Source organism: Rhinolophus ferrumequinum, chromosome 22 (assembly GCF_004115265.2).
Source record: "Rhinolophus ferrumequinum isolate MPI-CBG mRhiFer1 chromosome 22, mRhiFer1_v1.p, whole genome shotgun sequence".
Lineage (NCBI taxonomy): Eukaryota > Metazoa > Chordata > Mammalia > Chiroptera > Rhinolophidae > Rhinolophus > Rhinolophus ferrumequinum.
Genome location: NC_046305.1, coordinates 44,752,322 through 44,764,125, shown reverse-complemented (window position 1 = coordinate 44,764,125; position 11,804 = coordinate 44,752,322). Strand labels below are relative to the sequence as shown.

The window sequence follows — 11,804 nt, the reverse complement described above, 5'->3', positions numbered from 1 at the left end:
AGAAAACTATAGCTGAATATAAAGATTCATACGGAAAGGATTCAGACTAAGAGAATGTTATGGTGAGATGGAGTTTGGGGCAGGATTTTCGAAGAAAAGAGTATCCAGGCTTTATGGCTTTATTTTCATCTTGGTGAAAACTAGGGAGAAAAGTGAGAAGGAGCAGTAGAATGAACAAGGTGTATGGACGATGGGATTGGATAGGTTGGGTGGGGACAGACCGGGAGGGGCTTGGTGACAGGCTGAGGAATCTGGACCTGTTCCATGGATTAGCACTAAGTACTTGCGTTCTTCAGCACTAAAGTGGAGTTTTAAGAACTTTCACCTAGCCTTGGTTACCAGGAGATATTAGAATACAAGCTACATAGAGATAAGATAACTAAGAGCATATGCTGTCGGAATCCAGATGTGAAAGGGGAATGAGGGGTGGTTAACATGGGAACGGAAAAGACAGGTTGAATCTAAAAGACATTGAGGAGAAAGGATCACTAGTTCTTGGTGACCAACAGGATGCTTACAAGGGACTGAGTATTTCACAGATAATACACATAGCCGGTATCAAATCAATGAGCTTGGGACAGAGAGAAAGGCAGGTGGAGTGAAACTAAAAGATTAGTTAAGTGGTTTCCCCAGGGTAAAACGTGTCTCCTCATAGAGGAGAGTGTTCTGAGAAAATGTGGCTAGTTTATCTTCTCCTAATAATCCTGCCCCCAACTTTTTCTTTGGTTAAAGTTTTTTTTTTTTGTCATCTAATTCGTGACCTCCATGACACTGATATTTCCCGGTAAACTGGCACACTCCCCTTTTGGTGGAGCAGGTAGCAGTGTGACTGGCACTCCCCTGTGTTGTCATCTTCCTTCTGAGCAAACACAGTCACACAAGGGAGCCAGGGGATGGTCCTTCCGCACTCCTCTTCAGCTGTTCCTTCACAGTTTTCCTTTCCACGAGGTCTCACCCTTGACGAGAATCTGATAGTGTTGATGACGCCTTTACGGGGTGGAATTGTTGTGTTCACTTAGGGTTTATGCCAGACTGGTTTAAATGTTTCACAGTAAATTCTCAAATTCTTTTAGATACTTGGCAATCATTGCGGCAGGACTGTTTCCCCTCTCCAGTTCTTGATCTTCCCACAAGATACAAATGAGTCAACAGAATGTTCATGAAAAAGCACTGGGTTCTCCAGGCCCTGCAGAAGGAAGTGTGAAAAATTAGAAGCTTAGATTTGTTAAAAATAAAACACTTTGTTTTCTCCTTCAGTTTGGTTTCTTGCTTGCTTGAGTGGTCTGCTCAGGAAATGACCTTTTAGCTAAGTGGGTTTTTGAGGTTTGGCTATTTTACAATGTTTCTATCATTTAGTTTTAGAGTCAAACAGACTCCTAAGAATTGCTACTTAAAAAGAAACCTGCAGTTCTGCTAAGACACGATTTTCAGATCCTTATATTTTGGATAAAAGACTATAGAGGGCATCTAAGCAAGTTTTATCTTTCTGATATCTCTCTCCATCTTATCCCTCCCTAAGAAGAAAAGAAACTTAGAGAGATTGTTCTGAAATACAGGCTTAAGGAAAATAGATTTAAATTTTATTAGGTATCTTTTTGTTTATTAATTAGTAAGGCTCTGGTTTGGAAGTGAAGACATTCTAAGGGGAAAGTGACATTATGAAACTGTGTATCTCTTCTATGTCAGTACAGAAAACCATTTTCCTTTTAGGGTTCTCCTTTGCTACTTTGCAGATGAGTAAATTAGTTTGAAATAGTTTTATTCTCATCAGTAATTAAGTCTATCTCTTTAAATCTGAGATGCTTCATTAACTGGTTAACAGTTAACAGATCCTGGCTTGTTCACTGTTTTATACCCAGCCCCTACCACGGTGCTCAGCATTTAGTGGGTACTCAAAAAATTTGTTGAACAAATTAATGGATTTTTGTGTTGTTTTCTAGTTTAAGAAAGTAGTGTAATAAAAGCATCGTTAATCCCACCACTCACACTATTGATTTTTTTTGTGTGTGTGTCTTTTGGTCCTCATTTAACCATGTACATACTTTGTTTTAGTTATTATAAACTTGAAATTTTGGACTTTTAAATTTTTTTCTCATATTTTATGTTTTTAAATCGCCAAATTAAACATTGCCTTATTTAGCAAGAAATCCTCCTTGAATGCTAAATGGGGATAATTTGAAAAATACTATGTTATTACTAGCAACTTGTGTTGAAGAATTACGGTTCATTTTAATTGATTCTGTGGTGTGGGATTGAAATTCTTCATTGGCTTCAGCGAAGATACTTCGATGACCTTTCCTTTCTTGTAAGGCTCAGTAAGGTGGATGCAGCCTAATAGCGTTCAGAATCATGATTTCCTAAAGGGGTTTGAATAATGTTGCCAAATGTACAGGGTTGCTAATATCTGAAATAGAGGAAGTTCTAACTGCACCGTTTTCTTCAGGCGAATAACAAAATTATTTGAGACTAATTTTGTTAATATATTCATTGAACTTCTGTCCCCAAACCGAGATGATAAGCTGACTTTTGGTGGTTCTCACACTGAGACACTCTTGCATAGGTTTGTACCCCTCGAGAAGACAATTTATGCAAGCTGAGATGTGGAAGCTTTTTCTAGAACAGCCCCTCTGTCAGTTGGTGCCAAAATGCCACAGACACAGTTTGGCTTCTTGACACAATGGCCTTTTCTAAGGCATAGGTTACAGAGTAGACATGCCTTCTCTAGAAATAGTTCTTCAGGCTTTTGGTCTAGAAAGTTATGCTGTTGCCAGCAAGGTGGCTGATTTTGCTTTTTTTGTTGTTTCTCTTCCTTCATAGTTTCCTTCATTACATAGAGGAGCTATTACGCCAACTTCCTGATCAGGCCCTGCTTGTGGGGGCCACCGTGCTCCCGGATCCTATACAGACCAATACCCCCAGTCTTTATATCCAGAACCCAGGTGAAGCTGAAAAAGTACAGGAAGGTCAGGTGGGTCCTGAAATCCATAGCACTTCCCTTAATGGAGGTCGGCACTTCCTTAGCCCTGGGAGAAGCACAGACTTTGTCAGAAGCAGCTGACTTTGTTTCATCCAAAAGAGAGTTTGAGGTCTGTACGGCAGACTTAGAAGTTCTGAATAAAAATGCCTTCTCCGATGAAGAGAAGTTGGCCACGGATCACACTGACAAGAAACTCTTCAGAAACTTACTAACTCCAAGCAGTGTTTGTCTCCCTTTCTGGGCCTCACTAAACTTTGTGGAGTTCGTTTGGGACGTAAAGAAACAGAAGGTGTCAGCGGGGCCTTTGTGCTCATAGGGCAAATGGGGAGAGGCAGCACCCCGCCACCAGGTCTGTCATTCTGCCTTTTCTCTAGGAAGCTAGAAAAAAAAAAAAAGTGAATTTCAGGGTGATGGAAATGTAACAGTCTCAGAGCTAAGCAGACCACACGTTATCTTCTGGTTAGCCTCTTGTTTGTTAAAAACTTGTATTGTAACCAGGTTCCTTCCTTGAGAAGGAAGGCGCTAGGGCCCTGGAGTGAGAGGATGGCTTTGTAGTGTGACCACAGAAGATGGTTACATACTAATTTCCTCTCAGGCTTGTGATGAAGTCAGTAAACCACAGCCTTCAGCGTGCTCTGCTCAGGCTGCAGCGGTGGCTTGTCACTGGTGCCTCAGCCATGACACACATTGGACATACCTGCCCTCCCTTAACCGGCTCATAGACCGTCTCTCTTGCCCTGCAGCATGGACCAAAGAGAAATTCTGCAGAAGTTCCTGGATGGGGCCCAAAACAAGAACATTCACAAAGAGGAGTTTGCCATTGAATTTCTGGTGAGTCCCATGTATGACACCCTCCGCGTACTCACACAGATTGTGTAACTGACTCCAACTCTTAGACCAAATTGCCCTTGGGATAAAGTGCATATCTCACCTCCCAGGGGAAGAGCAGAGGATGACAATCTCAACGTGAGACCTCTCTGAGTTGTTTGTGTGGGTTTTAGATACTCTTTCCAAAATGCTGTTTTTAATGCTTTCTTTGCTACTTCTTGGAGTTTGGGAATCCTGAGGAAGATGTACATTTCAGGTGTATAAATACTAATGTTCATGGTACATCCCATGGTACATGGTATATCGAGTTGTAATTTATGCTTCCATTGACTGATTTTAATTAATATTAAAAAGAGAGAGAGACCAGGATTAACTTTTTGTGGAACATTCTATTTTTGGCCTCCCTGTGGGTTTCCATTTGGGTGACAGAGGCTCCTGAAGAGCACCAAAACTATCCGCTGCCACATTTCTTTGTTCTTTCTTTTTTTTTCTGAGAAAATAAGGTTAGAATATGTGTTGTTGCAATAACAGGGTTTCCTTGACCTTCGTTTGTTTGCACGGGCGGAATGGCTGGGATGTGGAGTAGACACAAGTGAGGGACATGGAGGGACACATAAGCACAAGGTAGCTTAGGGTCAACAGGATGAGATGACCCCGAGGAACCCTGTATCTCCTCTGAGGGGACTGTCATTATTGCTACAGAGGCAGCTGGGTAGTCCTCATTCATCCTATAACCCAGCACATCCGATGACATACGATGCCTGAGAGCACCCATCATGTATTTTGGAATACTTCCAGCTGGTGTCTCAGAGCTATGAGGACTTTAAACCTTAGCTCTCCAGCTGTGAAGAAGTGGGAAAAACAAGGGAATTAAAGTATAAAACCTGAAATGAAATCACGATTCTGTCATCAATGAAAGGATCGGCTATTTGACATATTCCTTAATCTCCCCAAGTTTCTGTTTTCTAACTTCTAAAAAGGGGAAAACAATTCATGTCTTACATATCCTCCCAGGATTGTTGTGCTGATTCAATATCAGTAATAATTAAATGTGGCCATTCATTAACATTTACTGAGCACCTACTATGTACCAAGTTCAGGTCTAGGCATTGAACCCACAGCCGTGAACAAAACAAAAGCCTTTGTCTGTCCTTGTGGAGCTAACATTGGTACCAGAGAGTAGATGTGAAAACACTCTGTAAAGTCTCGAGTGATTAGATGTTGTGATTGAATGGTTATATATTATAATAGAAACCCTGTGTCAGCTCAACTTGGATAATATGGTGTCATGCTCTACTTGCCACTGGCCAGTCTGAACCCCCTGAGTAGAGTTACCAGGGAGGGAGGTAAGTCCTGGCCTGTGTGTCTGTGTAGACGTGTGCCTGCCCTGCGTGTAATTCCTGAGCCAAATTCACCCAACGCATAGAGGTAGCAAGTGACCTGAGGAGGCAGTGCCAGCTTCTGTTTTGTTTTCGTTGTGTTTTTTTAGAATAATGTAGACTATATCCCTAATATTTCACCTTTCCTTAGCTCAGTCATTATAATCTCTCACCAAACTATGCCGCCGTCTTACCTCCTGTTTTCTCTGCCACTGGTCTTGCCCCCCTTTCAATCAATGTTCCGTTCAACGCTCAAGTAATCTTCTAATAATACAAACCTGGTCATTTTTTTCCCCTGCTTAAAAACCTCTTGGAGTTTGTATTTCTTTTTTCCAGTTGTTTAAAATTGTGAAATATGATGCCCATTTAGAAAAGTATACAACGTGTGTAGCATAATCGTAAAGGAACCACGGCCCGGGTCAAGGAAGAGGACATTGCAGACCTCAGAAGACCTGGCTGTCTCCCTCCCCATCAGCTCCCTCACCCAACCCCACCCTGCCCTGCTCTGCCCTATGAATAATCACTATCCTGACTTTTATATTAATCACTTCCTTGCTTTTCTAGCTCCTGATTTTAAGGACCTTGTTTTTGGGTGGTGATTAAGTGGAATCTCACTGTTTACTGACTCATGTCCTCCAGTGGAAAAACAGAGTCTTGCCCTCAGCCCCACCTAAATGTTCAGCTGAGCCACCAGAGAGAGCAGCTTTGGGGGAGTTGGGGAGTGGTGAACGGGGCCAGGTTGCTTGCTTGGACAAGGTACACGCTGCCATTAAATTGGAGGGCTTTCCACCTGGTCATGTCCCACAGCCCACCTTCAGCCTTAATGTATTCTCCCAAGATTCGATGTTTCTGAGGTTTGAGGACCGAGTCTGTGGTCACAAGGCCACAGTTAGCCAAAATGACGGTGCCTTGGTGGGAATTACCGAAGTTGTCTCTCCTTTCAGGTGGACTCCATGCTCCTTGCCCCTCGCCCAGTCCGTAGCTTAGACTTCAGTTCCCACCTCCCCCTGGGCCGTGTATCTTTGTGCAGAGCACACAGCCCTGCCATCACTGCTGAAGGCAATAAATACCATGCTGCTTAGGTCTTTGGCCTGGGCCAGGACTAAATTCAATCACCTTTCTGTAGTCGTCACTGCCACTGACCAGTCCTACGAGGTTTTCATGCATTCATTCAAATATTTATTGAGCACTTACTATGTGCAAAGCATTATGCTATGTGCTGGCATTGCAATGCCTCATGCTTTGGGAGAGCCTATCTCCTAAGACATGTGAGGACAGTTAGAGAGGAAGACATTAAACAACTGATTCCTCTATTAAACATTTAATGGTAATTGTGATAGTCCTGGTGGGGTATCAAGGAAGCATCATATTTATTATTTTATTTTCTACTCATTAAAAAAAAAACCCACGCACCCTATGAGGCAGTTACGATCTCTGACTTACAGACGAGGAAACTGAGGCTCTGAGAGGTTAAGGAATTGGCCTAAGCTCACTCAGCCATTCAGCCAGACATGAAATTTAACCTGGATCTGTCATTTCAGGGCCTGTGAAATCGGTCCTTATACAGTAATGTCTTTTTTCTGCCAGTACCTCTGAGTCCCTAAGGCGAGGCCCTAGTTATATAGTATAATTTCTATGCAGCAGAAGCTGCAGTGTGCAACCACACTATTGACATTTTCTTAAAGGTACTTTAAAAAATGTCAGTTGGGGTTATTTTTATAAAGCAATGTTATTGAAAGTCAAAAGACAGTAAATTCACCATAGTACCTGCATCCCATCAAACACAATTTTTTTGGGTGTAGAAATTCTAGTTCTTGTCCATTTATATAATACCTTTTATATTATTGTAATTATGAGCATAGATACAACTTTGTATTCTTTTTTTTTTAAAAAAATATTTATTTAATTTTATTGGGGAACAGTGTGTTTCTCCAGGGCCCATCAGCTCCAAGTTGTTGTCCTTCAATCTAGTCGTGGAGGGCGCAGCTCAGCTCCAAGTCCAGTCGCCGTTTTCAATCTTTAGTTGCAGGGGCCTCAGCCCACTATCCCATGCGGGAACTGAACCGGTAACCCTGTTGTTAAGAGCTCGCGCTCTAACCAACTGAGCCATCCGGCCGCCCCACAACTTTGCATTCTTATTTTCACTTAGTATACCAAAATTATCATGTTGATTAAAATCTATATTAATGACACTTGATGCAGCACGATATAATGAAAAAATAATAATCGTAGTAATAGCGAATGCTTCTATACCTGTTATAGACACTGTTCTAAATACTTTTATAACAACTCATTTAATCCACTGAGGAAGGCACTATTATTATTTCCATTTTATAGATGAGGAAACTGAGGCACAGAGAGGTTAATTGACTGGCTCAGGGTCACATAGCTAGTACGTGGGAGAACTGAGTTTTGAACCAAGGTTGTCTAGCTCTAGTGTCTGTCCTTATAACAACTTTGGAGTCATATAAATCTGAGTGTGAATTAAGTTCTGCCTATTATTAGCTGTGTGACCGTGAACAAAGTAACTAAAAAGTGGGAACAAGTAATGTTCACTTTGCAGAATTTCTCTGACGATAATAGAATAAATACATAAAATGCCTGGTACATAGTAGTTAACCCTTCATAATTCTTCCAATGTCAATTTGGTGGTCACTTCCTCAAAGACGCCTTTCTTGACCTCCCTGAATAGATCAAATCTCCGGTCAGACGTTCTCGTGAGCCCTGTCATGTTTTTACTTTTCTTGCCCTGCACCCCAGCGTTATTAAGATATTTGTATTCAGAGCCCTTATCAGAATTCCAATGTTACCCTTGTTTGTGTGATGATTTGATTAATAATGTCTGCTTTCCCATCAGAATGAGACTCCCCAAAGGCAAGGCTCAGATGTCGTTTTGTGTATCTTGGTCCATCAGTGTTTGATGTGAGGGACACTGAGGGACAGACAGGTGAAACGACTTAGCTGAAGTCACACAGCCCCTAAGTGGTGGAACTCAGATGTGAACCGAAGCTGTCTGACTTTTGAGCCTAAGCTCTTGGTCCCCTATGCCCCTCCATGCTATGTTGCTCCTCGTTTATCCATGGGTCTCAACTGTTTAAACTTAAAAGAACTGCGGACTCTTAACATAGACACAGAAAAATACTTCAAACACACATATAGAATTTAACGATTAGTTACAAAGGAGGCACCCGTATAAGCACCACTCAGATCAAGAACTAGAACTTCGCCCACACTCCAGAAATCCCTTGGGTGTCCTTCCAAATCACAACTTCCCCAATCCCCTCCAGACTAGAGGCAAACACTACCCTGAGATTATGGTCTTTCTTTGTTATTCTGTATGGCTTCAAGACCTATATATATATCACTAAACAATAGACCTTCACTTTACCTGTTTTCGGACTTGTGTAAATGAAAGTATATTATGTTTTTTTCTTTATGTCGTTCATGTTTTACTGTACGTTATATTCATAAGTCCATCCTTGCATATAGCTGGGTCACGCAGGGCCAATTCAGTCTTGGCCCACCCCGTATCCCTACTAGTAATACACTCTTGTTCATTGGATTTGGACGCCCAAGCTCCTCCTTCCGTTTCTTGTCATCCATGCTTTCTCTTTCCTGTTGGACCTTGGAATAGATCACACTGATCTGCAGTGGGAAGGCACTTAGAAACTACTTTGGGAAACTCTGGAGACGGCCCAACTTCGATTCCCCTCTCCAACCTAGCACAGGAGGGGCAAGTTTCATTGGTCCCACTCCAAAATATAAGTTATGCTGCATCTTCTATACAACAATGAAGTCTTCCGAGGCAAAGCCATTGTGGTCCTGTGCTTGCTGTTTTCTTTCTGATCGCTTTGGGGAGTGACCTTAATTCATTTGCCGGTAATTAATTTACGATTCAATGAGAAAGACATGCGAAGGACTCAGTCCTGATTTCTAGAGTTTTATGGCCAGGACTCAGTTCTGTTTTCCCATCTTGAAAGGAAAAGGGTAGTACAGTGCACAAAGCAAATGAGTTTACTGTTAGCTTATCAAGTACACACAGAGTCCGGCTTCTCTACATCGGAATGTATCTGGGTCCCAGAGCGACGCTCATCTCTTTTATTTGTTCTCTTAGCAGCTCTTCCCCGATTTCTCTTGTTGGTGCTGCCTGTAGGGAACTCACATCCCCTACTTTGTGGCTTGCAGATCAATAAATACCTTTTCCCGTTGACCTATCTTTTCTTTCCCTACCCATCCTACCCCAGGACCCTGCTTTCTCTTGCATATCCTTTTGCTTCCTGTCTCAGAGTTTCTCCTTTTCTGGTGAGGTTTTTCAGTTCTTCTGTCCTAATTCTGCTCTGTTTTGCTCTCTGTTGGGGTGTTGGAGCCTGGGGTCTGGTGGAGAGAGAAGGGGAATTTAAAAAAAAAAAAAAAAGGAGGAAGACTTCACCTTAAGGTAAGATACCTGGAAAAATAAATCTTTCATTCTTTTCAAATTTAACAAATTCTATAGTCATTTCCTATGTGAAGTTTTGGCTAAAAGAGTGTCTCCTTTTGTCATCCAGTTAGAGGACTCCAGGAAAATGAAGGGAGTCAGAAAAAAACAAAACCTTCCTGTCCCATTATTGGAGGTGGCAGTCAAGGCAGCTTAACAAGCAGAGGTTACACACACATACGCATAACCTTTATCTGTAGCATTTTACCAAATTAATTGAGGCATGTCTTATAAAAAGGGCTTTGCCCTATAGCATTCTCCCTGCAAAGCACTCCACAAGCAAGCAAAGCAAAACAAACAAACAGTAGAAGGAGTATGCATGAGGCTCAGTTCTGGAGACTTGTAGAAGGAGCTGGTCTGGGACTTGACACCTTTTCAGCAGCCCTGGAATCAATGGCAATCTGAAAATGATCTTCCTGAAGGTGCATATGAGCAAAGAGAGCTGAAAAATTACTATAACTTGAGTGTAGATATTTTACAGTCACTCATATATCTGTGCCATGTCCTTACTTAAATTCCCAAGCTAGCCCACTTGCATCCATCTTGGTGTAAAAATACGCAGTATAGAGTTATCAGTTCATCATCTCTCTTCCTAAATCCAATTCTGAAAACCCACAAGAATTCAAACCATGAAAAGAAACTAGGACTTAAGAACTGACTGTATGCTTGCTTTTTAATAAGTCACCCGCGTGCGATCTAACTTTAGAAACAGAAAAAAAACAAAAAACGGTCATTAGAGCAATACATGCTGGCATTTGTGGTCCAGCAAATAAACAGGCAGTGGTGGTCGGTTCCATTTGTCATCTTTAGTTGGAAAAAGTTTACATTCCTATACACTGACTTGTTATGATAATTTAATCTATTTGTTATTTGGAAAGTATCAATTTAATTAGATTCCAGATGTTTGGTCATTCTTTGTGTTATGAACTTCCAGCTAACAAATACCTCGTGACCCCAACTTTTTTCCTCTCCTTGCAGACTCTGTTATCAAGTAATCCTGAGCTAATTTAAAAATCTAGTGATGCATTGGGATGATTTGTTGAAACAAATTTCTATTCTCTAATACCTTTTTTATCTCTTTGTTTCATCATACCTTATTTTAGGCTTTCTTTTCCTCACCATTTATTTTTAATGATTTAGTTATAAAGTATCCTTAAGTAAACTCCTACTGATAGACACACATCCTAAATAATCATGTTGAAACACTATGTGAAATATAAGCAACTAAGTAACAATACTTAACAATCCCCTTCTTTTTTTATTTTGGCTTGTTGCCAGTCACTTGAGAAAAGTTCTTTCCCTGTTTCTGTGTCTCTCTTTATTAATTTACCCCGTGGAACAAACTAGACTATAATCATGATTGAAAAATTCAAAAGCAGTACCAAGCATACATTTATGAGAAAGAAAAGAAGTACCATAGTTTTAAAGAAGTGATGTTACACCTAATTGTCAGTGACATCCATTTGTACAATCTTGAAAGAAGCTACAAGTCAATCTTTAGAAGCCTCATAATAGTAGGACAGTGGGAAATATGGAAAAATTAGCTTGGGGTCCAACTGGGGAGAATCTTAAGTACCTGTAAGGAGTGTAGACTTTTTTCCTAGTAGCAAAGGGGATTCACTGACGTTTTTCTTGGGGTGGGGGAGGAAAGGAAACAGGACTTTATTGGGGAACAGTTGTACTTCTGTCGCCACGCAGCAGCCTACCTGTCTGTCTCCTCATACCTGCCCCCAAAGAAAGGAGAGTCTGTGAGACGGATCCTTTCAGGGACTTTGCTTCACCTTTGTGCTTACACTTTATGTCTCCCTGTTTGGCCCCAGGATGATGGCTGGCTAGTCAAAGATGGGTTCGACTCCCCACGGGGGGGTGGGGGAAAACCCAAGCCAGACACAGCCACGTGGGGACCATCTGGGGAACTCGCGGGATGGATAGAGGTGGGCACAGCCCCCCACCTTCCTCAGGCTAAGGAGAGCCTCTGCCTCTGTGGCTGCACACCTTCCCACAACCTGCAGGGGAAGTGACTCAATGATGTGCTCTTCATCTATTCATATGTGTATAGGTTTAGTCCCTTGGGGAGGTACATATATCCTGAGACTTACGGTTCCGCTGCCTGCAGGCAAGGGTGATTGGCTTGAATCAGTTTCCT

The 11,804-nt window shown here is 41.7% G+C and overlaps 1 protein-coding gene across 4 annotated transcripts in view; it reads left to right on the top strand.

Moving 5' to 3' along the window:
- Nucleotides 1-2,862: 2,862 nt before the first annotated feature.
- The window catches only part of PTPN22 (protein tyrosine phosphatase non-receptor type 22), a 47,042-nt gene continuing 38,100 nt past the window's right edge, over nucleotides 2,863-11,804 (top strand). For 3 of the 4 annotated variants that reach the window (XM_033092593.1, XM_033092595.1, XM_033092594.1), the window contains exon 1: nucleotides 3,607-3,808. In XM_033092593.1, the coding sequence (XP_032948484.1) occupies nucleotides 3,722-3,808 (87 nt within the window). In that variant the 5' untranslated portion in view covers nucleotides 3,607-3,721. Of the gene's footprint in view, nucleotides 2,969-3,606; nucleotides 3,809-11,804 lie in introns of those variants that run through there. The other variant, XM_033092592.1, reaches the window with a different exon arrangement.